At 47.3% G+C, this 23275-nt stretch overlaps 1 protein-coding gene across 2 annotated transcripts in view; it reads right to left on the bottom strand.

The window, feature by feature from the left end:
• The window catches only part of herc2 (HECT and RLD domain containing E3 ubiquitin protein ligase 2), a 37730-nt gene that overhangs the window by 5778 nt on the left and 8677 nt on the right, over positions 1 to 23275 (bottom strand). Inside the window, exons 13-81 of one of the 2 annotated variants that reach the window (XM_076726566.1) lie at positions 22743 to 22900; positions 22528 to 22641; positions 22188 to 22439; positions 21910 to 22103; positions 21629 to 21829; positions 21228 to 21456; positions 20965 to 21089; positions 20516 to 20694; positions 20239 to 20423; positions 19969 to 20124; positions 19684 to 19869; positions 19375 to 19551; positions 19106 to 19209; positions 18871 to 19021; positions 18563 to 18777; positions 18319 to 18451; positions 17971 to 18098; positions 17652 to 17847; positions 17426 to 17559; positions 17057 to 17233; positions 16817 to 16953; positions 16580 to 16731; positions 16291 to 16482; positions 15994 to 16181; positions 15682 to 15874; positions 15412 to 15594; positions 15130 to 15314; positions 14809 to 14956; positions 14530 to 14726; positions 14175 to 14405; positions 13939 to 14077; positions 13519 to 13665; positions 13058 to 13200; positions 12670 to 12937; positions 12402 to 12544; positions 12184 to 12282; positions 11929 to 12097; positions 11695 to 11820; positions 11476 to 11584; positions 11252 to 11391; positions 10970 to 11160; positions 10754 to 10859; positions 10486 to 10577; positions 10221 to 10396; positions 9827 to 9938; positions 9432 to 9513; positions 9119 to 9353; positions 8727 to 8904; positions 8482 to 8563; positions 8158 to 8329; positions 7921 to 8065; positions 7181 to 7406; positions 6648 to 6819; positions 5967 to 6153; positions 5108 to 5251; positions 4824 to 5015; positions 4571 to 4724; positions 4329 to 4436; positions 4112 to 4243; positions 3820 to 3978; positions 3608 to 3726; positions 2779 to 2904; positions 2504 to 2659; positions 2079 to 2393; positions 1719 to 1933; positions 1408 to 1585; positions 1022 to 1183; positions 339 to 430; positions 96 to 235 (exon numbers count right to left, since the gene is read on the bottom strand). In XM_076726566.1, the coding sequence (XP_076582681.1) occupies positions 96 to 235; positions 339 to 430; positions 1022 to 1183; positions 1408 to 1585; positions 1719 to 1933; positions 2079 to 2393; positions 2504 to 2659; positions 2779 to 2904; positions 3608 to 3726; positions 3820 to 3978; positions 4112 to 4243; positions 4329 to 4436; positions 4571 to 4724; positions 4824 to 5015; positions 5108 to 5251; positions 5967 to 6153; positions 6648 to 6819; positions 7181 to 7406; positions 7921 to 8065; positions 8158 to 8329; positions 8482 to 8563; positions 8727 to 8904; positions 9119 to 9353; positions 9432 to 9513; positions 9827 to 9938; positions 10221 to 10396; positions 10486 to 10577; positions 10754 to 10859; positions 10970 to 11160; positions 11252 to 11391; positions 11476 to 11584; positions 11695 to 11820; positions 11929 to 12097; positions 12184 to 12282; positions 12402 to 12544; positions 12670 to 12937; positions 13058 to 13200; positions 13519 to 13665; positions 13939 to 14077; positions 14175 to 14405; positions 14530 to 14726; positions 14809 to 14956; positions 15130 to 15314; positions 15412 to 15594; positions 15682 to 15874; positions 15994 to 16181; positions 16291 to 16482; positions 16580 to 16731; positions 16817 to 16953; positions 17057 to 17233; positions 17426 to 17559; positions 17652 to 17847; positions 17971 to 18098; positions 18319 to 18451; positions 18563 to 18777; positions 18871 to 19021; positions 19106 to 19209; positions 19375 to 19551; positions 19684 to 19869; positions 19969 to 20124; positions 20239 to 20423; positions 20516 to 20694; positions 20965 to 21089; positions 21228 to 21456; positions 21629 to 21829; positions 21910 to 22103; positions 22188 to 22439; positions 22528 to 22641; positions 22743 to 22900 (11231 nt within the window). The remainder of the gene's footprint in view (positions 1 to 95; positions 236 to 338; positions 431 to 1021; positions 1184 to 1407; positions 1586 to 1718; positions 1934 to 2078; positions 2394 to 2503; positions 2660 to 2778; positions 2905 to 3607; positions 3727 to 3819; positions 3979 to 4111; positions 4244 to 4328; positions 4437 to 4570; positions 4725 to 4823; positions 5016 to 5107; positions 5252 to 5966; positions 6154 to 6647; positions 6820 to 7180; positions 7407 to 7920; positions 8066 to 8157; positions 8330 to 8481; positions 8564 to 8726; positions 8905 to 9118; positions 9354 to 9431; positions 9514 to 9826; positions 9939 to 10220; positions 10397 to 10485; positions 10578 to 10753; positions 10860 to 10969; positions 11161 to 11251; positions 11392 to 11475; positions 11585 to 11694; positions 11821 to 11928; positions 12098 to 12183; positions 12283 to 12401; positions 12545 to 12669; positions 12938 to 13057; positions 13201 to 13518; positions 13666 to 13938; positions 14078 to 14174; positions 14406 to 14529; positions 14727 to 14808; positions 14957 to 15129; positions 15315 to 15411; positions 15595 to 15681; positions 15875 to 15993; positions 16182 to 16290; positions 16483 to 16579; positions 16732 to 16816; positions 16954 to 17056; positions 17234 to 17425; positions 17560 to 17651; positions 17848 to 17970; positions 18099 to 18318; positions 18452 to 18562; positions 18778 to 18870; positions 19022 to 19105; positions 19210 to 19374; positions 19552 to 19683; positions 19870 to 19968; positions 20125 to 20238; positions 20424 to 20515; positions 20695 to 20964; positions 21090 to 21227; positions 21457 to 21628; positions 21830 to 21909; positions 22104 to 22187; positions 22440 to 22527; positions 22642 to 22742; positions 22901 to 23275) is intronic. The other variant, XM_076726567.1, reaches the window with a different exon arrangement.

Here is a 23275-nt window from a genome sequence, read left to right as displayed (position 1 = left end):
AACAACAGCAAAGCTCTCTGTGAGATCCAACCAGACTGTTGGGGCTCAATGATACCAAATGGCAAGATGGCAAAGAGGACTTTGGTCAATCCTACCATCCTCTGTGCAGCACACACAGTGCAGTGACCCCGTGGCAATGGCAATGACCTTCTTCCCCTGCAGCCCCTGAACCTGTCTGGGTCGTCGGACGTGGTCGTCAGAGCCGTGGCCCAGCCGGTGATAATCCCCTTTCCCCCTAGGAATCACATGATACGTACAAAACTGAGCCATGTCACCTCTAACAACAGCAGCGACACAACAGGTCATGACACCCCTACTCTGTGCTGTGCTGTACATACCATGTGTACACGGCCCCAGACTTGGTGAGAGCCACAGAAAACTGAGAGCCACACTCCACTTTGACCACTCCGAGGCCGGTGAGAGAGTCAATCTGAGAGCAAGAAATCAATTCATCAGTCATTTGATGGACCATCATGAAGAACACATCAGATCTCTTAGATTATGTCACTCATCCCACCACAAAGCGCAGACTAATCTTAGGACTTAAAAACAGAAATGTAAATGAGAAGTGTGCAGAGTTCTGACTGTGTAAGAGTTAATTTAACTTTTCTGTCTGAACACATTGTTCATCACAGCACTCACTGAGTCATCTGAACCAGATGGATGTTACAAACACGGCAACACTTAAAGTTAAGGTGCATATACTCACCATTAACTACGCACTTATTAGCATGCATATTCTTAGCTTCTTATTAGTCACAAAGGTGCTGATTTTCTCATCAGCTTCAAGCAAGGAAGTGAGTTATTCAAGCTATTCCTTTGACTTCTGTCTGCCTAGGCTTACGTTTTTAAGCTAGCAATTGTGGCTACTGATCTTACAAGAAACAGAAAACTCATCTGAAGCTTAGCTTGTCGTTTTCAACCTACTCTGGTCTCTTCTCGTGTAAAATAGCTAAAGAGAGAAATATAACATGCTGCTGCTGCTGACCTCCAGTGCACTCTGCTGTGTAAACTGTCTTACCTTCATGGGGATTTTGCAGCCATCGCTGCCTCCCCGGCCCAATTTGCCGTAGTCCCCGTCTCCCCAAGACCAGACCATGTCATCATCTGTTAGACACAGTGTCTGGGCGTCCCCGCTGCCGCAGGCTACATCAATGACCCTGTGACCCTGTAGTGCATCCACCTGGATAAACCGCACAGACACCAACATCAGCTTTACCTCACTGTGATTGTGTGGGAAACCTTGTCGGAGTGAGGCCGAGTAAACTGTTTGATTCCTGTCCAAACATTTCAGGTTGATACTTTTTTTTTTAGCCTCTTCTGTGAATTGACAAACCTTGAGTGCACCACATGTATACAGCACGGTATCTTAAGTCGTGTGAGAAGCTGAGCTAAATGACCACTGACCAGCTTGGGTTTGAGCTGGTCCTCACTGTCTCCATGACCCAGCCGTCCATAGCGACCCTTTCCCCAGGTGAAGAGCTCTCCACTGGCAGTGATGCAGGCACTGTGTGCCCCTCCTGCTGCGATGTCAACCACTTCCACTCCCCTCAGGGACTCGATCACACGAGGACGGTCACAGGGACTGAAGTCAGGAGGAATCACAGTTACCAGAAATACACTTTACTGTCTTCACTCTTGCAGCGACATGATTTGTATTATTATTATTCTGTGTGTTATGAACAGAAACTTGTGAATGAAAAGTGTCAGATCTCGACCTTCTGTTCCCATGGCCGAGTTTTCCATCCTCAGCCTCTCCCCACGAGTAGACTTCTCCCTCAGAGGACAGCGCCAGGCAATGCTTCCCTCCAGAGTTTACAGCCACTTTCCTGATGAAGACGTGTTGGATGGACTCCAGTAAAGTGGGAGTGGACACGGACTCCGTGCCTCCAATACCCAATCTGCCTCCAGCTCCATATCCTGTCGCATACAGCTGAGGATCAAGACAACATATTTTAGTCTGGCAATATTACATTTTCCTGGAAGTCATCCGATTGACATTGTTGAGCAATACTCTTTCCAGAATGTGCTACAGCCAGAGAAGGAGCAGCGTGCAGCCTACACAGGTTGTTAAATACCTTTCCATCAGCAGTGACAGCAAACAGAGTCTGCTCCCCGCCGATAAGCTGCACAGGCCGGAGTGTGGCGAGGGCTTCGGTGGGAGTGGGCACTTTGACCTTCGCCCCCTCAATGCCCCCCAGCTGACCTCTGTGGTTGTGGCCCCAGCCGTAGATGGTGCCACTCCCCCCGGCGGAGAGGGTCCAGTCATCCGGTCGGCGGTTCATCCACTGTACGAGCTGCTCGTCGTGCTCGCGCTTGAACAAGTCGTGACTCTCGTGGAGGCCGTTCATGCTCTCGTGATCGGCCATAAGCTCGCGAACTTTCTTTGTGACCTTCAAAGGGACAGGAATAATTGGAGGAAACGGATTAAGAACAAACTCATGACAAAGTGTGATGAAGAAAAGTGAAGGCTGGCACAGACAGCACAGCCTGGCACACTCACCTCATCCAGGAAGGGTCTTGGTAGAGACGTCCTCTTGTCGAGAGCCACAGCGACTCTGGAGGCTGTGCAGTATCTGCGGAACCAGGCCCACTTATGGGTCTCGGCACAGCAGGGTAAGGTATCAAGCTCAAGATCGCAGGCTAGAGCGACCAAGACCTAAACAAAATGTTAAAATTAGCCTCTGCAAGAAAACTGCATCTAATGATCTGTAGAAATCCATCACACTCTCAAGCATTGGTGCTAATGTGTTGGTAAGGAAACAACTGTGAGCACACCTTGAAAAATGGACTGTGAAGCAGCTGCTTCCCTCCCCTCACAATGGGGTCCTCGTACTCATACTGCCTCTGCAGAGCCTCCGGCAGCCCCTTCACTAGAGCGGCTAGCGCACTGCCTGTGAAACTCTGCAAGAAAATAGATCATCAATCAATGAATCAATGAAATGTATCACTCACTTCTAAAAATATAGGCTACATTTTTCTAAATAGAGGCTTGGCTCTCCATTCAATATCCCAGCTTTTGTTCGTTTTAATCATTGTTTCAGTTCTCAAAGAATTACATAAAGCATAAGAGAAAAGTGCAGCCCTGCAGTAGATGGTGTATGAGGTGAAGAAAAGAAAAAATAGCTGTGGGAGTGGAAAGCAAATACTGTATGAAAAGATGATAATCAATCAAACAAATAAACAGTGACAAATTACATCATACACCATCAATAACAACTGAAGAGACCAGCTCATACAATGACCAGAGAGGAGCCATTGATCCGTTATTTCATGCATGTCTGTGAGCTACACACGAGTATTACAACAACACATTCATGGACCAGAGCAAAACTAAAATAATTACAGTCTAAACACTGCATGATGAGATGTGACCAGATACGAAATGAACAGGGAGAAGTCAATTATAAAAAACAAGGTTGCATCAAAATTGGATTGAATGACACACTTGGGTGTAAAATGAGCAACATTAATATGTGAAATCAAATAGAATGATAGCAATGTATTACTGCAATAGTTATCACGTACCCCGAGGTAATTATTCTACAAATGATCATTATACATAAACATGAAGTCAGTAAACATTTGAGGTAAGGCGTGTACTCACCATAGAGCGAGCCTCGCCTTCACTGTCACCCAGCAGCCTGTTGATGTTGATGGACTGACCGTACTCTGTGGTCAGGAGCTTTCGTAGTCTCTGCAGAGCCCACATCCTGTGTCCCGCAGCTGGACGAAACAACACAAAATACAGCCTGAATGTATATTTAATCTCGAACAAACGCACACCACACATGGTGGAGCAGGACACTCATACTGTACCTAGTGCACTAAGCTGAGCACAAGCAGCGAGGGAAGCAGCCAGGCGTGGCACAATGCTCCTGTTGGAGGCAAAGTTGAGCCTGAAGTCCAGCAGACAGGTGACCAAGTCCATAGAGGGGCAAGACAAGATACAGCGATCTGACAGCAAGTCTTTGGGACCTGAGGAAAGACGTGGAGAAGGCTCAGTGTCTGACAGTCTGTATGTGCAATATCTGGTTTATGTCTATGCTGTTGTTCAGAGAGTGTTTTTACTGATGTCAGCGGTTTGTTTAATGAGATTGATGTGGCTCACCGGCAGCAGGCATGATGGGGTAGACAGTGAAGCGCCAGCCCCAGCCGTTGACAGAGCCGTCGCTGGTGAATTTCCATTTGAGTTCGTCTCCTGGGATCCTTAACTCACTGGACCAGTCAGACCACTCCCGGCCTGAAACACACGGCATGCAGCCATATTCATTTTGGATTCACTGGCATACACTCCACATTCAGTTAAAAGGTCTTCCTCTCATCACCTGATCTGACAGAGACGATCCGATTGGCTCCGTCCATGATTGTTAACGGGTCGTGGCGTCTCTCAGTCGAACACTGTCGGTCGAACTCTATCCTGAGGCCCTCGGCACCTACAAGAGGAAGTAAGAGATGTTGTCTCCGTCCAAGAGGAAAGTCATAAATGCTGGAAACTGTCCTGCTCATTCAAGTTGCTCTTGGTAAAGAGTCTCACTAAACTACAGAATCCCTGCATTTTCTCTTTTACCTGGGATCTTCACTGTACCGCTGGTGGAGGTGTCATCAGTGTACGGGTGGCTGCTCTCCACAACAACTGGCTGAGAGGACAGACGGCCGCTCTGCGAGTCTGTGGCAACGTCCTCCAGCTCGGTGACACAAAGCTCCAGCAGCATGTCAGCAACCTGCACGCCACAGAGACCAGAAGAAGTCAAATGTTACCAGGTGAAGTCCTTTAAATTGCAAAGCCGCCGTGAAATCAAAAACAGAAAGCAGTAAATGACCTGTGGATAAGCTGTGCCCATGCCGGACAGCACAGCCGACAGCACCTCCTTGCCCTTCTCCCCAGAGCGGCAAGACACTGCCAGTTTGAGCAGGTCCACCATGACACGTGTATCATCAGGCACAAGCAGACTCGTGAACTCGTCGAGGTACTGAGGCTCTGGACCAACCACTTTACTCTGACTCTCAGAGTCCTGAAGATGAAGAAGAAGAAGGCTGAGTTAGGCACATATGGCTGCTGGAGTTACCGGCTCCACTGAACACGAGCTCAGTCGGACAGACTTGCCTCTTTCGTCTTGGTCATGGTTTCAGCTATGATGCTGGCTGCTCCGGGGTCATCGGTGACGGGGATGAAAGGACGTGAGGAGGCACCAGAGGCAGAGGGAGTCATGGCTGACGACGGGGTCACGGCTTCTTCTGATGAGGGAACCTGTTCACACACACACGGTTTGGTAAGTATTGAATACATAGAAACTTTTTTTTTTTTTTTTTTTTTATAAATAAAGTTATTTGGATGCATCCTCAAGTTGTCTGTAGGGTTGAAAAGAATAAAATACACAAGCAGCAGCAGAAAAAAATGGTGTCTTTCCACGCTGGGAATTTTTCCTCATCATTATGAGTCTCATGGTTTAATGTTCGTTCTCTTTACACCATATCAGCTGTATTAAGTTACTGCTTAATGCAAACAGATCATCCTGCTGGCTTATTTGTTAAGTCACCACGGTTAGCGCTGACCACAATCGTTTATCAAAAATACAAGACAACAATCATTTTTGGCATTTTTTTCAGTGTTAGTATGTTAAATTACACTAGCTGCTTCCACCAAATCAACCAGGACTGAAACTTTAAGGAAAAATGGAGAAAGTTGTGGAAGAAGACTTCGTTGAGAGTTGTAATTATGATCAAAACTCTGTGAGTCTGATTTTTCCAAGTTGGACCCAAATATAGTTTGCTGATGGTTGCATCTACACACCTGGTCATTATGGGAACAAATACACATGGTTACTGTTTCACAGTAAATCAGCACAAAATGCAGTTGAGGCAGCGCTTTTATGACAAAAAAAGCCAAACAGCATGGGAACACCCCCACTGACAGTTATTAATTATGAAGTGTTTCACAGACACGGCTGGTGTGTGTTCCTCACCTCTCCCTTCTTGTCTTGCCAGGGATTGGGACTGACTCGTTCCTCAGCTTCAGGCAGGACGGGAGGACCCTCTTCATCACTCACGCTGGATGAGGAAGAGGAGTCTGATGGTGGAACAGGTGAGCTGGAAGGACACTCTGCTGGCAGAATCATGCTGGCTGGCATCAGAGCACCGACCACTGCATCCCTGAGGGAACACACAGCACATCCTGTCAACAGTAATACTGACTAATGACGATTACCAGTGCCAGTCAGCAGATTTAATTATTTAGAGGTCATCCATGCTTTTAGCTCGCCCTGTTCAGAATTAAGGCCTCAGCAGGACATCGCTCACCTTTAGTTTGTAAATACAGCGTTTGAGATTTTAACAGATGATAAACATGATGGTAGTCCTGCCCTGAACCTATGCATGGCTGTCCTGGTCGAGATGTGGACAGTTTCAAGATTTTACTGATCTCAATCAATGCTCAGATACACGTGGCATCCGGCTACATTACAGATTTCTTAATCCTGTGTTCTTGGCCAACCGACTGTCCAACCATAGCACAACAGAGGGTAGCACAACATGAAATACAGAGCAAAGGAGAGGGGGGTGACATGGGACAGAGGTCCTTGTCCAGACTTGAACTGGTTGTGTTGCACTTACATGACCCACCAGGAGAGGACGCATGGACAACATACCTGGCATACATGATTTGGAGGGCTGACAGCACGTGAGACAGAGCTTGCTGTTTGGCCAAGTTGCCGTCCAGACTGAGGAGGATCTTGGCCAGCGAGGGTCGATTAGGCTTCACGTTGCTCTGCCCGCTCATCTTGTTGTTCACGGCTGACGAGTCACTGTCTGACTGGACGCCTGCGGTGTACAACACAAAAACAATGAGGCACGCTGTCATTGATGTGAAGCTAAACCAGCCACTATTAGCAGATTCAGCCCTACAGTTCCATAAGAAACTGTACCTCTCCATAAGAAAAGGAACTCCAACAGCTGTCTGGACAGGCAGTTTCATAAATACCAGCCTTGGTGTGATTATGACAGGAGAGCTCCCCCTTGTGGACAATCTGCACTCTGCTAAACATATATGAGTGAGTCTCTGAGAAACTTCACAGCTCTCCCAAGAGCTGCTTCCATCTAACCATTACAACCTCAACCATCAGGACTCACAAAGACTGGGCTGGTGGGCTGGATTGAAGGCTGCAGGGGAAAGGATGATTACCTAAATAGGATGCTCCGAGGGAGTCCCTGGCTGTCTGGAAAAGAACCGGCTCGTGAACTGAGGGTGTGGTCACATCCACAGTGGTCCAGGACACGCTGTGGGAGGAGCCGCAGGCCACTCGAGTGATCTTCTGTCCCTCAAGACCCTGCACCAGGGTGGGCTTCCTGTTAACTGTGGTGGTGCCGTTGCCCTGCTGCCCGTGGTCGTTGTCACCCCACGCATAAACCTGACAAAGAAACACAACACCATGACTGGATTTCATTTTGGTCAGTGCTCAACAAAATAAAACCTCCTATAAACACACGCTGAACAAAAGTTTATGTGGTACCTTCGAGGTTTCTGTGAGCTGTTCTTAAATGCAGCTTTCCATACTGCTAAACTAAAGACCTCTGTACATCGGCACTAAAGAAAAGCCACACATGAAAAAAGTAAAGGCACCGCTCCAAGCACTCAATCTTAACAAGCTCTTCAAGTGGTCAAATATCGAGTAGCTGCCTCTCATCATTGGAAGTGATGTGCTAACATTATTAAATTTGTTCTGAGGGAAGATATTATACAAGATGAAATAAGCTGTGTAACAGCAAAGGTCAGAGGTGCCTGGAAAAGTAGAGGAAGAGTCGATAAATAAACTACGGGAGGAGAAATTCACCTCTGGATCAGTGCCATGGCAGTAAATGAGCAGAGTGTCTGAACTATGTGCTTTGGTTTATAATGGTCTGATGGTAGAGGCCAGTACAGACCTGTCCTGTGTCTGTTACAGCCAAGCAGTGCAGAGCCCCAACAGCAACATGGACTATCTTTTTGCCCCTCAGTCCCTCCACCATCTGGGGTTTCCGCACATGGACGTCGGTGCCATGGCCCAATCGGAAATAGTCGCCTTTGCCCCTGTTTGGAAACACGAACTGTAAACAACTGGAAAGAAAAAGGACAAATGACGGCTGATCTCATGCAGTGATTTAATCTTTGGTCCATCTTACCATGTCCACACAACTCCTGATTTAGTAAGAGCCAAGGAGAACTGCGCTCCACATTCAATTTGGCAGACCCCCTGCCCGTTGAGCCTCTCTATGTTCTGGGGGATGTTGCAGCCCTCACTGCCTCCACGACCCAGTTTCCCAAAATCCCCATCACCCCAGGAGAACACCAGCCCTGACAAAAATAAACACATTACCAACAAACTGAAACACATCTATCAAGGCCAAAAAAAAACTTATACCAAGTGTTAAAGGTGTTATGTGGAGTCTTCATTGTTACGATGTGGCTGAACTCCACAGGGTGCTTTTAAATACAGACAGAAATACCTTCATCAGTGAGGGCTAGAGTTTGAGCATCCCTGCTTCCACAAGCCACCTGGATAACACGGTGTCCCAGAAGCACTTTCACCTTCATGACAAAGACACAGAAAGGGCGTGTTACACATTTCATACTATTCATGGATTCATAGCAGCAAAACATCATGACCCAGAAAACCCAGAAAAGTCTGTCATTTTAAGCCCATCAGTGTCCCTGTAAAGTACAGGAGTAAAGGTAGGAGACATAGACGCACCAGTTTAGGCCTCAGCTGAGTGGTGTTGTCCCCATGTCCAAGGCGTCCATACTCCCCCAAACCCCAGCTGTACAGCTCCCCACTGGAGGTGATTGCTGCACTGTGAGAGCTGCCACAGGCGATGTCACGGATCCGCTTGGTCTTCAGTGCCTCAATTAACCGAGGCTTGTCACAGTTCCTGCGATGGAAAATCACATTTCTTTAATCACATCATCAGGACAACTTTTATTGAGAACAATAATAACTTTAAGTGAAACAATTCTATGAAAAACAAGACCCTCAACAAAAACATTTACCTGTGGCGTCATGATCCATCTCACATGTAAAAAATACCTGAGTTCTAGAAAAGGTACAGTAAGATCTGATTACGATGTCTGTGCAAGATAACATACATTCTGCTGAAGTGGCCCAGTTTGCCGTCATCTCCCTCTCCCCAGGAGAAGACCTTCCCGTCCACAGTCAGGGCCATGGCGTGTCGCCCCCCGGAGTGCACAGCAACCTTCTTCACCACGTAGTTGCTCAGTGCCGTGATCTGACGGGGGATTGGGATGGTCCCGCTGGATAGACCCAGGCCTAACCTGCCGTTAGTGGCCTCTCCACACGCATAGATCTTCCCCTCAACCGTCACTGCAACAGGGACAAAGTGTTACATACAGCAAGTGTGCATCTTATATAAGACCATGAAGGAAAATATTTGTCTCCCACCTGCGAAGAGGCTTTTGGAACCACCGGCCACTTGAACCACATTGAGAGCAGAGAGTGTTTCAGAGAAGGAGGGCACCTTGATCTGTGAAGGACACAAACAACGCAGATGAGAGAATGCAGCAGACATGTCTCCTCCCATCTGCTGCCCCCCCTCCATAACCACCAGCAGGTTATGAAAACACATCCTCAAATGTGTTCATCAGACATCAAGCTCAAAGACGGCGCATGGGCCTGTGCTGTAGATCTGATATACTGAGGTCACAGGTGGAAAGCATTTACCAAAGCTCAAACTACCTGTGTTACCCCTTTGTGGCATGTGAGGCACAGGCTACTTTAGCCATTAGCCAATTTGGCTTCTCCAGGTTTAATTTAATAAAATACACTCTGAGCTTCACCTTAGAGCCCTTGAGTCCTCCCAGCTGGTCCTTGTCGTTCAGCCCCCAGACAAACACTTTGGTCCTGATGGTGGCTGCAGACTCCAGTCCTGATGACTTCTTCCGAGCGAGGCTGAAGGACATGAACACACCGTGAGAACAGTGATATGAATCCACTCTTCCATATTTGCACAAAGTCATGCACCTGTGAGGGTATATATATTAATCTATTCAGTTCTACATTCTGAATTTTCTTGTTTTCATATCAACCTCCAAAAGCTGAGAAAAAAAGCTGTGTAGATTAGCCTGCGTCAGTAGAAACTCCCAGCCAGATTCATGTTCGCTGGAAAACATCCACATTCACATGGCACATATTCCTGCGGCACTGAAATCCTTATTCCTTGGACGGTCGTACCTCCCAGTGGCAGTTTTGTCATCATCCTCTTCTTCATTGTCCGACGCCAGGAAAGGGACTGTGGCCAGGTCTTCATCCTCTGCTCTGATGCGCCCAACGATAGCAAGCCCATGAATCTTGCAGTCAATACCAGAGCTGCGGCACTGCTTGATAGCAATCTCGATATATCTGTGATACTGGAGGAAAGACATTTTTCAAGTTAATACAGCGCCGTTCTTTAAAGCAAAAAATAATGATCAGAAGTTGATGTCTTCAGCTAACCAACCTCAGTACAGTCACTGAGGAGGAGGACAGTGGTGTCTGTGGGATTGATGTTGATTGTCTTCAGCTCAATCAAGTTGTTCAAAGAGCTTCCACCTGTGCATCACGAAAAGCATTACTCATGATGATAAAAGACAATTTAAAACCCCCCCTATTTGAAGACCAAACAGTAGACTATAAGTGCAGAATACAGTTATCTAATGGCAACAAAACATAGCCTATATTCAAACTGAGGGGAAAATATTCATGTCGTAAACATAAATACAACCCACCTGACACCACCACCAGTGAGGGCATGTAGCTACTGTCTGCTGGGTCCACTATCATCTTCAGCCTGTGCACAAGAACGTCAGGGAAGAGCTCGAGACGAATCCAGTGCTGCAGAGGGAGGAATGACAGAACCTGTCAGGTAATGCATTACACTTTAATAAAGCTAAACCAAACAGGCTGTCATCCTGCTTATTAGAATATGCAATTCAATCTCCTGCCTTTCCCTGCGAGCCCGAGGACTGCCAACACTGATCACTGCAGTCAATGAGCCGTGAGGCCTGGTTAACGGAGGATGAGACATTGAGGCTCTTGACAGCACGAGACCAGTCGTCAATCAGCATCCCTCGCTGGCTGCTGTGATGCTTCTTGAGCTGTTTTCCTGAGCGGCCGCAGAATGCTGGAGACTGGCCTAATCGCAGGGAAGATGAACAACAGGTTTTTACACACATACAGGCAAAAGGAAACACCGTGGATACGATCTTGATGAATGTGTGACGTACCAGGCTCGTTGATTCTGCCAAAGGAATGCCTGGTGTTGTGTTTGCGGGTCTTGAAGCAGTTCTCACAGAAGTCAAAGTCGTCACAGTTCCTGCATTTGAACCTGGCGCCATTTATAGGGAACATCTGGCAGCCGTCACACCTGCAACCAAACCAGTTGCTATTTCAACATCATGTTGAGATACAAAGTTAATTGGGCTGACAGAAACCTTAAACATATCAATACCTCACTCCAGGGTGAACACTGGGCACCAGTTCCATTTCAGACAACAAGCCAGTCCAGTGGGACTGCTGAGGGAAGTCTACGATCACATCCTTTCCATTGGCACTGAAAGCTGAAACAAACCATTTGGCTCCATTAGTGCAGGAAACTCAGCTAAGGAGGTGTTTGTGCAGATTATAAACAGAATCAAAATTGGAGAAGAGGCTGCAGAGAATGATTTACCTTTCACAACCCCAACACTCCTGTGAGTGACGGAGCCCCATTTGTACTTTGGTGTGGTGACCGTGGGCTTCACCCTCACTTTGTCACCAATCTTTATATGGGAAGGAGAACTTTGTGGTGGGAATCCTGAAAAAAGCAAATAATGACCAAAAACATGTCAAAAAATGAAGTGAAAACATGCTGCCATGGTTTTCTAATTACAAGCATCAGGTCACATTAAAAATCAAAGTTTACCAAGTAGCTCGATGTGGATGTATCGGACCCAGTACGTTCCTCCTTTCTGCTGCCAGTCACACTGCACATTCAAGTCATGAAGTCCATCTCTGTCCAGCTTGATCACTTTCCCAACATCTCCATCATACACTTCCTCATACGTTCTGCAGCACTTCACCATCATCCCCACCTGCGGAAAAGCCAGTGATCCATCAGACTTCTGTCACATTTCCTCAAGGCGGTTTTAGAAACTCTTGAAAAGGCCGCTGCTCTCACCTGAATGTTCTCTCTCACATACACAGCATAATCATCGTTGCTTTGGAAATCTGATCTCTTCTTAAACGTCTGGCTTTCAGTCACCACTGCACCTGGAGGCTAATGTCACACAAAGCTATTATCAGTCATGTCATAAGGACAGTTTGGCAGGCAGAGTGGCAGGTGACTCAGTCTATTATTGAGTGGGTTTATAGCAGAAATAAAAGAAGTTAATGTACCACAGAGAATGTCGGCTCAGCCTCCTCCAGCTCCTCCAGGACCTCCTCATCAGAGTATTCATCTGACACAGTGTCTGCATCTGACAGCTCAGTGACGTGAATGTCTGGATGGTCGAGCAGCCAGCCCACCAGAGCCTCAACACCTGATGTATATGCTCAATTACTCTCCAGAAGTAGATCTCAGTATTATATACAGCAGACAGATTGCAGCAGGAATGGCGGCACAAGCAAAGTGACAAATTGAGGTTTGTGTCATATGAAATGATACCTGGGACACCAGAAGCACTGCCTGTAGTTCCAGACAGCGACTTCAAGGCAAACTCGATGTTTTTCCGTGGGAACCCCATCTCCATAAGCTGGAGGACTATGGGTAAAGGAGGGACAGGGGAGGTCTTCTGTTTCTTCTGCTTGGGAGGTCGGACGTGTTGTATGGTTACAGGCGTGGTGGCCTCACTGGAGCTGCTCTCCTCAAACAGCGGAGAGGACGGGTGGGCGGATTCCACAGCCAGGTACTGACACACAGCCAGAGCTGCAGCCTATGTATACAGCCGTGCACAGATAACGCCGAGGTCAAACCAAACACACCAGCTCTGACGTGTGCAATATTAACTCTGACACTTAATGCTGGGTTACCAAAGAGAGGTCTATGGACTCACCTCCATCTCCTGCCTGTCAAAAATGGCTTTGATTGGGGAGGGCTGAGTGGCAGCAGACAGCAGCTGCTGCAGGAGGATCAATGGAGGCAAGGGGCCCTCAGGGGACAAGTCTCCTACATCAGGAGATGACACCACGGGATCTTCTGCAAACAAAAACACAAAAAGCAGGCATCATGAAAAAGCCCAAACAGAACAGATAAATAACAGCTACCTGGTGCTTCAAATTTCTGTTCAGAAAACTTTTACATCCACCCACACACCATGCACACGAGTGCAAGGTAAGCTGACCGCTGTCCTCCCACACACAGTAAGCGCTTTGCTGTATCAAAAGGATTTGCACTAATTGTGTAAACACAGCTCTTCATAAACTAAATGCCCACCCAGAACGAGCCGCCACGGTGCCCCAAAACAGCAGAAAGTTTGGAAGGTCAAATTCAACCCTTCACAGGATGAGGTCTTACCACTGGGGTTGGGTCCTATGTCGACAACTGCCGGCTGGGAGAGGATCTGCCTGAGTTTGTCCTGATGAGAGAGCAGGGCCCGCGCTGCCTTTAAAATGTAGAGCCTCAGCTGCTGGCACCGCAGCAAATGGATGTCAACCTGGTCAGCTGGAAACACAATAGCTTTGATTAAATCCACTGGACTAGACCTGAGGCTCTGAACACTGAATCAAAGCATCGCCCACAGAATAAAACCTTTGGTCGTGTCATTACTTGTAAAAGACAAAATCAGACAAGGTATCATTTATCATAAGAATGAAGTCATGCATCCTGCAGGGCACTTCGCCTAAATGCAGTCAGCATTTTTTTTTAATTTTATATGATATTTATGAGTCACATGTGAGACTATCAAGTCTCCATTTGTGTTATGTCTCTCAGCACCTGTAAGTCCTCTGCTCAGGGACTTCTTCATGCGTTGTTTCTCCAGTTTGCTTCCGGCCAGACTGACCAGCTGGGCCCAGACTGCCAGCATGGGCTCAGTGAAAGGTAGGTTCTGCACACTGAAGGTTACTCCAGGCAGCTGAAAAATGACAAGAGAGACAGAAAATCACTATTTTATTGTCTACTGAAGTTGCTTAAGTAAAAGTTGAGCAAACATGATCTAAATGCTTCCATACCGGTTTGAGGTGGCTGAGCAAGCAAACCCTGCAGGTCCTCATCTCGTGAAACTGGACAGTGATGCGTCCTTTTGGGGTAATGCGAGTGACTGTTCCCTCTCCGTACTCCTCATGAATAACTTGGCCTCCCAGCCTGAGGCGCCCATCAATTCCTCCAATGACGGCCAACACTGCCATCAGACTGCCCACTCGAGGACCCTCTGAATCAGGAAAATACTCCTCCAGGAAACACTGAGGCAGAGAGGGGACGTTTACATTCGGTAACAGATTTGATCGATGAAGTCTGAATGACAGCACTGCTGTGAGTTAACATTTTAACTAATAACTGAATCCATAATACTGCAATAATTCTTACTGCTTCAGACTGGCAGCCTGCCATAACATCTCCAATGGAACTCAGCTGAGTGTTGATGTAATCATTTATCATGCTGTTCCACTGGCCAAGAGAGTGCAGAGTGCGCAGGACAGAAACGATCTCCTCAGCCAGAGTGCTGCTGTGAGTGGCTGTAAGAGACGCCTGAGGACGGGACTTCCTCCTTCTCAGGGAGCCCTCTGTGTGCAGGAAGTAGACATTTAAACCTTTTAAGAAAACAAAGATTTCCACCAAAAGCCTGAGTACGATTCATCGACATACCTCTGAGAAGTGGCAGGTCTGAGGAGCAGGTGCTGAGCAGGCTTCCCAAGAAGTTGAACAACTTCTCCACCAGGAACTTCATGTCCTGAGAGCGCTCCGTCTTGTCCCATGATGGCAAGACTGCCTGCAGGAGACGCAGTGCCAGAATCTGGAAACGCACACGGTGTACAAGTGTTAGTTTCAAGTCCACTTCTCTGAGGTTCTTCCTCATTATATTTTCCCACAGAACCTCGATATTAAAACTTGTCTAGAAGCAATCAGAAAAATGCATCATCAACAGCACAAGCAGCACATCTGACATTACCATGTTAATCATCCCACCTGTCTCTGCAGAGTGATGGCATTGAAGGACTGGTGTCCCTCAACAATTCGGATGAGCAGGCCGATCCACGCGGAGGAGCTGAGTGTGGTGCACATCTGAGGCATGAGAGCGATGCTGCGTATGAAGCCCAGCGTGCACCAGCTCCTGTGCTGCTCCCGAGAGACCAGCCTTTGGGAGTGACAGCCTGACAACAAAGGTGGGTGGACTTAGAATAAGACTTGTCCAACAACTTGTCTTACAAAAACATAAACTGCTCTTTGTCAATATGGCGGGTCAGTTACCTGTCTTGTCATTAGCTCCACTCTCCACGAGCATCCTCAGTAGCCCACAGAGGGTCCGTGTAGCGTCTGTTTGCAACACCTCTGCATAGATGCCAGCTGATAGAGACAGTGTCTTCAGCAGGTTGACTGTGCTGGTTAGCATCATAGCTGTCGGGTGGCTGCTCTTCTCCATTAGCTCACCCTCTGTAACAGTGAGAGGACATTGCAAATGTCACTATTTGAACCTCACGTGTTGTGGTGATTTGTACAGAGGCTGTATCGTGAACTGACCTGTGTCATCCTCTGTGTCTGAATCCTCAGTGGGGGGTTGGGCAGCTGGTGGTGGCTCTGCCAGTTTAAGGTCATATTTGCCCTCTTTGCCCATCCTGTAAGAGTTGGTGCTGCTAGTATCCCACTGGACCCTGATCCAGCCATCCTCGCCCAGCTCCCCAATGACCCGGCCGAGGCCTGGTGCTGGTCCATCCTGCACAGATCAAGCACAGGGTCAAATACTAAACAGGCTTTTTCTTCCCTGCTTTGGTTTGTAATTACAAAGCAGTGATCCATCAGCTGCTTAAGTGGCTGTAAAATGCATTCAGGTACCTGATCTCCCCATTTCCAGTCAACTCCCCTCATAACCCTGGTGCCTATCTTCATCATGGCAGCCAGCTCAGGGCCAGAGGCAGGTAGTGGGGCAGGAGCAGCCTCCTTTCTCGACTCCTCCAGTACTGTGGCCGAGCCTCCGAGTGCACATAAACTCAAGTCCTCCTCACTGCTGTCTGTGCTGGGCCCTGGAAATAGAACAACAGAGCAGACCTCAAACACCTTCATCCGTAAATGTGTGCAGATGTCCTTCTGCTGCTATTCTGGATTGCATGTATTTGACTGGACAGCACACACCTATGAGCCGGAGTATACTCTGTGTGAGGGCCAGTATGCCAGAATTAAGCAAGAGACTGAGGCTGTTGGAACCATGTTTGAGGGACAGCATGTGTATCATGGACAGAAGGAAGCGGGCTTGTGGAATGGTGCCAAGACTTGGTCCTGCTGGGTTCTCATTGGTGATGGTCTGCAAGGGTACAGGCTGCACACCTGCTTACAAGAACAGGTCAGTTAGCCTGTGTGTATAGCAGGTCTAAAAATTATACCAGTACCACTTTCTGAGATGAGACCAGACCAAGCCACTCACCGAGCTCTTTGAAGCGGGCGCTGGCCTCAAGTAGGATGTTGCGAACATTATGGATGGCCCAGGAATACAACTTGCCGAAGGTCACCTCCAGAAGCATGCGGTTGAAAGGAGGGATCAGATCCACGTCCTTCAGGCAGTCAGACAGGGGCTCTCTGAAAAGGACAGTTGAAAGATTAGGCCTAACACCATATTTTCTTTTGATAAAAGCAGATCCATAGATCCAAACTTTTGACTTACCCGATGTTGGTCCCTTCTGGTATGACCCTTTGCCAGCCACAGAACATGGCATACTGCACAGATGGCAGCAGGAAGCTTCTGGAGGCCAGCTTCAGCATGGTGTCAATGCCCTCGAGTCTCACCTCAGCCCTCTCCAGCTACAATGAAACAGTTAACACGTAAATCATACATCACGATGACCCTTCATGTTTTTTCTATCACTGTGGCTAAAGTCAGTGACAATCTGCTGTTTCCAATCACCTGTTTGAGAAGACACTTCCTCATCTTCTCCACGTCCAGGGGCTCCTCTTTCAGTGCAAACTCTACTATGGTGGCCATGAGGCTGGATTGAGAAAAGGCACCCTGAACACTGTGTTTCAGCCACCGGTACTTGTGGACATTGGCCACAGTGTTCAGAAGCGGATGCCACTTGTCCTGCTGTCAAGTACAAAACAGTACAGGAATGTCAAACTGCACAACCACAGCTACTATATTAGTTTTTAGAAGTATTACCAAAATATATACTTAGACTAAGCCTTTCACCTCTAAGAAACATTGTTAGACTGTCTCAAGCATGAGGGCTATTTGGAAATTATTTATTTTTACAATAATTAAGCCCCATTAAACTACCTTGGATGTCCTGCTAGTGGGTGATTTCCTGTCAGCAGGTGTGGGGCTGATGTGGACATTAATTTCTTCTTCATTGGTCCCTTCATTCTCCAGCTTTGGCTCTTCTATGTCAGCAGACTCTGACTTCTTAGGCACTAAAGGACAGAATACATTTAAATTAAGAAATGGGTTGTATGATGAGAAAATAAAAACCCGATCACAGTGTGGTCGGTTTTGAGTAACCCACCTCTTTTTTTCCTGCGGTCCCTGATGAGTTTCTGGGTGATCCTCCTCCAGCGTGGCTGAGAGCTCAGCAGCTTCAGTTTGGATACTATAGACAGGTCGTTGCTTACAGCCGGACGCAGCTCATTAAACAGGAAGCGCAAACGCTCGATCACAGGAGCACACACCTCCTTGTACGAGCGACCTTGTTCCTGATGGGTCTATAGTGAGCGGGACAAAGCAAACATTAGTTTACCTTTGTTTCTTTTGACCTGATATTGTCCTCTTAGGAAGGAGTACAAGCTCTTGTGTTTTGGTCTATCATAGTCCAGCAGTAATCATACCTTAATTAAAGAACACTTTGCCTGGTAGACCATGCGGCACACGTCAATCACAGATTTAGGGAGGGACCTCTGTTTCCCTTGGTCCACACCCAAGGCACATTGACTGACAAGTGAAAGAGCAACGTGACCTGTGACAGGGAGACATTTTACACTGAATCGCTGTACGAGTGCAAATCATGTCAGATGTGACGAGCTGCTTATCAAAGTGCTGAGGATTGTGGAAGTGCAGAAAGGAAAGATTTAAATGCATCTTCACGTTAGCAGTAACAACGAGAAGCCCATTTCAGAAGCAAAGTGAGCCAAAATTAGCTCGTCAAACAGCCTGTCTGAGACCAGTTGCTAGGTTACCGAGGTCCTGATGTTTGAGCAGGCAGCAGAGCAGCAGGCGGCCGACCTCCTCCACAGGGTGTTCCGGGGGGAAGGTGATGGGTGTAATAAGATGGTACTGCTTACAGCAACGCTCTATTTGGCATAGGAAGTCCTATAATGTGACACCAACAGCAAAACATGAAGGCACGACTGCATACTTCAGTTTGATGGATGCTGTGCAGCTACACTGTTCAGTCCTGAGTCACTGGTGTCATGTCTGTACCTTCACAGTGTGGTCCTGAGTGTTGTTGTCAGCAATGGCCTGCAAGAAAGGTTGTGCGTGGTCGCTGAGGGTTATTCTTCGGGAGTAGAGTTTGGCCTTGTCTGGAGTGGTTGTACCCAGAGAGCTGCAGTGGTCTTCATCCTTCTCCTCATTGTAGTTATAGTGGATCTGACTGGTCTGCAGCCCCCCAGAGAATATGGAGGACTGGAGCCATTCTGTGCAAAGAAAGAAAAAAATTAACCAATTCAAACACAGAGTTCAGAGAAGACACATCTTGATTTGCTTGTTTTAAAAATCATTGAACTCACTGGCACATTCGATCTCCATGGGGGACAGGGGGGTGCTCTTGGCCAGGTAGGAGGCATGGAGACCCAGCAGCAGCCCCAGGTTCCTCTCTGTGTCAATCAGCGGGGAGGAGAGGCTGCTGAGGTCTGGAGTGGTGACTGTCTCCTGGTTAGGCTGTAAATGATAAAATATCAAAGACTGTAACCAATCATGAAGAATGAAATCGATCTAGGTAGTATGTATTAGGACAGTTGGTACCTCCATGTACTGGCCGACACAGAAGGCCTGCATTGACTCCCTGGTGTCCTCAAACTGCAGAGCAGCTTCCAAAGCAACCACAGGGTCCTCTCCTGCAAACTGGGCTGTAAAATGACGAAAACAAAAGTGCAATGAGAGTGGGCGTTAGTCAGTAATCTCTATGTTCTTAAGTAAAGGAAGAACTCTGAAATGAATTAAAAAAGAAAAATAGGTTCAAATATATTCTAATTATGTTACATCTGACTCCAAACAGATTTTTTTAACCTTACCCAGGACACTGTTTCCTGTTAGTGACTGGGACTGAGCCTGGAAGTCCTTGATGTCATAGACCTTTCCGTCAATGACTGTCCAGAAACCTCCATCTTTGTTGTGGTTCTCCAGGTCTGCCTTGCGAATGAGGGAAACCTCCTCGTTGTTCTTCGAACTTTGCCCTGTGAAGAAAGATCCTGCCGGAGCAGAAAAGGAGCTAGTTACGTTCTAAATCATAATACAATGAACATCTTCTGATCTTCACATAAAGAATTAGGATTCAAGTAATTTCACATCAGGAACAGTGTAAGACACAATTGGTGTTATACCCATAATGCCTGGCCAGGCCAGATCCTCATTATCGTCCCTCTCATTTCCTGGAGCCAGGTGGTTGAAGCGGTCGAGGTGCTCCAGGAGTCCAGCGAGGAGAGGGATAGAACCAGTCTCCTGCATTAGACCTGCATCAATGGTGAGGAGGAGGACGATGGACACCACTAACTCAGGCAGCAGCACTCCTATGGAAGAAGAAACAGCAAGGCATCCATAACTTTCTCAGTTCCTGAAAGGTATGCATATAATCCATGCAACAGTCAGCACAGTGAAGGAGGGATTACCAGTTAGATCTCCTTCAATAACACGAGAGACTTCAGCAAAGTGACGGCGGCCAGTAGAGGCAATACTCGTTGCCACTGGGAGGATGTCTCCAATGTGAGTGCACAGCAGGGCGATGTACTTTTTCAACAGGGAACCAACACCCAGAAGCTCAGGATCTGCAAGAGCCACAGAGAGATCAAATACTACCCATCTTCTTTTCAAACTTGTAAACCAGTTACTCTTATCTGGATGACTAGAAACAAACATTTGGCGTGAAATACATGACTTACTGTATCCATTGACATGCTCTGTGCCGTTCACACCCAGGTAGAGCTTGCTAACCAGCAGCCGCTGGAAGCGCAGCAGCAGGTCCAGAGACGCAGAGCGTTCCTTGCTGACATGCTCTGCCTCCAAATAGTTGGAAATACGCCGAGCAACATCCTTCAGCCTTGCGATGGTCTGGGAGGCGATGTTCCTGGTGAAATCAAATAAATAAGTAATTGTGTTGGCAGACAGCAAGGGATTACGCTGTGTAGGTGTAGCATGATTGAAGCGAGGACCAGGTACCTCAGAAGCTGCTGTACAAGCTGCACCAGAGGCAGGCTTTGCTTCCCTGCAGACTCATAGATGCCTGTGTTGATGAGGTCTTTGTCCAGCACGGTGCGACAACGGTGCATGGTGGAAGCATTGGCCTCCTGCTCATCAATCTCCTTCTCTTTCTGAGCCTCCTTCTTGGCTTCAATGTCCTGCAATTAAAAGAAATTACAAAGTGTGATTCCTGTTTCTGGTGAGAGGGCTATTTCGAGTGTAGGGTATTTTGACTATTAATGTCTATTATTCTGTATTAGTTGAAGGATTTCCCAGTTTGCAGGGTTTAACTAATAGATTTGCCACATGGCCCAGAGCTTGGGTTAAACAAATCAGAAGAAATTTAATGAAAATTAAATTCAAACTGAATACATTACACAAGAAAAGAGAGGAGTGATGACTCATTTGATGGCATTTAACACACTGACCTGTATCTCAGCAGTGATGGCTGCATTCAGTGCAGATTCCAACCCCCCATCAGCCATCAAACTGCTGACCAACAGGTCGATCATGAAGCGACGTCCAGGGCTCACACTCATTTCATTTCCGGATGCTGAAGAAAAAATAAATAAATAAAGACCTCAGTGTCTCCTGTCCTGACCGTTTTTGACTTCGTAGCACCGTTAATGGAATATTAAGTGTCCATTACTGTGTTTAATCAGTGTTAGGAGATGCTCTGATTTGCACTCACCTGCATTAGGCAGAAGTGAGGATAATGCCCTCGCCCTTTCCTCAGCAGTGGGCAGCAGCACTGACCAGCCACTTTGGAGGACTGCTTGGGCAGCTGCTTGCACAGTATTAAGCACCCCAGCATTGCTAGCGAGTACAACCACTGTCTGTTTGAGGTTGTTCAGCAGCACGCTGCCAAGCCCCAGTCCCAGCTCCTCTGGATCCACCTGGTTACTGATGGCTGCATGGAGCTGAGGAGGGAGGTTTAAGGAATATTATGTTCAGAGGTCCAAGAAGTCCACTTTTGCAATGTTAGAAACTACTCTGTGAGGTAAACTAGGCATGAAAGAAGCTTTATTGCTGAGAAAATCTAAAGCTGCCACGAATAAATGAAACAACAGCTGCTGATAGACGGTCGCCTACCTGGAGCCTGAGCAGGTTGAGCGTGGCGACTACCATGCACTCCTTCTCCTGAGGGGGAGGCCAGTCTGAGCTGCCGTCCATTCCCTCGCTGACCTGTCGCAGGAGCAGGTCCAGCTGCTCAAAGGTCATGGGGCAAACGTCCACCACAAAGGGCACACGCTGTCCAACAGACCATTCTGAGCACGAGGACCAGGCGAAGCTCTGAAAACAAACAGACAGACAGTGTTTTGGGTCTAATCATTACAAGCATATAAAAATCATCAATGACAGTTATGCATTACCTGTCCTGGACCACAGGAGATTCCCACTATGTGTTTGGAGTTGAGCCCTGGAAGTGCCTTAGGCTGCTTCTTGTTAGAAAAGAGTGTATCAAAGTGCTGCAGCTTATCATTGCTGCCCCAGCTGTGCACCTCTCCGTCATCAGTGAGGGCTAGGCAGTGTGTAGATCCCACAGCAATATCCACAACTTTCTTTCCTGATTGCAACAAGAGCAGGCACAGATCAGCCTTTCTGTTAAGAGTCTTACAATATAGATACGTATATGAGATAGTCAGCTCACCCTGTAAACTGTCGAGCAACTTGGGGTAGCGAACATGCTCATCGGTGCCATGGCCAAGGCGCTGATTGTCTCCCTTTCCCCAGGTGTACACTTGGCCATCTTTGGTGAGGGCCACTGAAAACTGGCTGCCACAGCACACCTTCACAATGTCCAGGTCCTGCAGTTTTTCCACAAGTTTGGGTGTCTTGCAGCCATCACTGCCTCCTCTGCCCAGTTTACCATAGTCTCCGTCCCCCCAGGACCACACCTGACCTGTGGAAACACAGAGACTGTCTTCAAAAACACTAACACTGCAGTTAAGGTGATGCTGAAGGATTTACGAAAAGACTCTTGTTGTTACCATTTTCTGTCACAGCAAGTGTTTGTGCATCACCGCTTCCACATGCCACATCCACCACCTTTAGTCCCTTCAGCGCCGTCACCAGCATGGGTGTGGTCTGGTCCTCGCTGGAGCCTATCAACGCAGTCAGAACTCATTTTCAGTGGTAAAACAGACAAAGATGTTGTTAATCAAGCTCAGGCTAGGTGAAGAATTTCAAAGCAGATGGAGCTTACCGTGGCCCAGTCGACCGTAGTTCCCTCTGCCCCATGTATACAGTTCGCCATCAGCAGTGATCGCAGCGCTGTATGTGCTCCCACAAGCAACGTGCACCACGTGCTTCCCTGTCTGTTTCCCATTGAAGGCTGCGATCATTGTAGGCTCTTCTAGATACCTGAAATAAAGGGAAAATGGGGATGTAGCAGATTGATGCTTCTCTGACACATACAAGATGCTTTTCAGGAATCTCTCTGGTCATTGTGAAAGTAATGCTTTATGTCTCAAGCATTGTTTTCTACTTTTTATAAAGGATTTGTTGCTGTTGGGCATTTTCCATTGTTTCTTAATACGCAGTTAGTGGCAGCTTTCTTTTGTGTAATAGCATAAAACATGAATGCAACATCCTAGACTTGGGATGTAGTTAATATATAACTTCAGCATCAGATCAATAATTCAATTAGGCTACATCTCTTTGAAATCCCAAAAATTGACAGATTTATTGGTATGTTTGTGAATGCAACAGTTGCAAAACTGTCTATATACCTTAATA

Source organism: Chaetodon auriga, chromosome 3 (genome assembly GCF_051107435.1).
Source record: "Chaetodon auriga isolate fChaAug3 chromosome 3, fChaAug3.hap1, whole genome shotgun sequence".
NCBI classification, from domain to species: domain Eukaryota; kingdom Metazoa; phylum Chordata; class Actinopteri; order Chaetodontiformes; family Chaetodontidae; genus Chaetodon; species Chaetodon auriga.
Note: the sequence above shows the minus strand (reverse complement) of the source record. Positions and strands in the feature narration are given on the sequence as shown.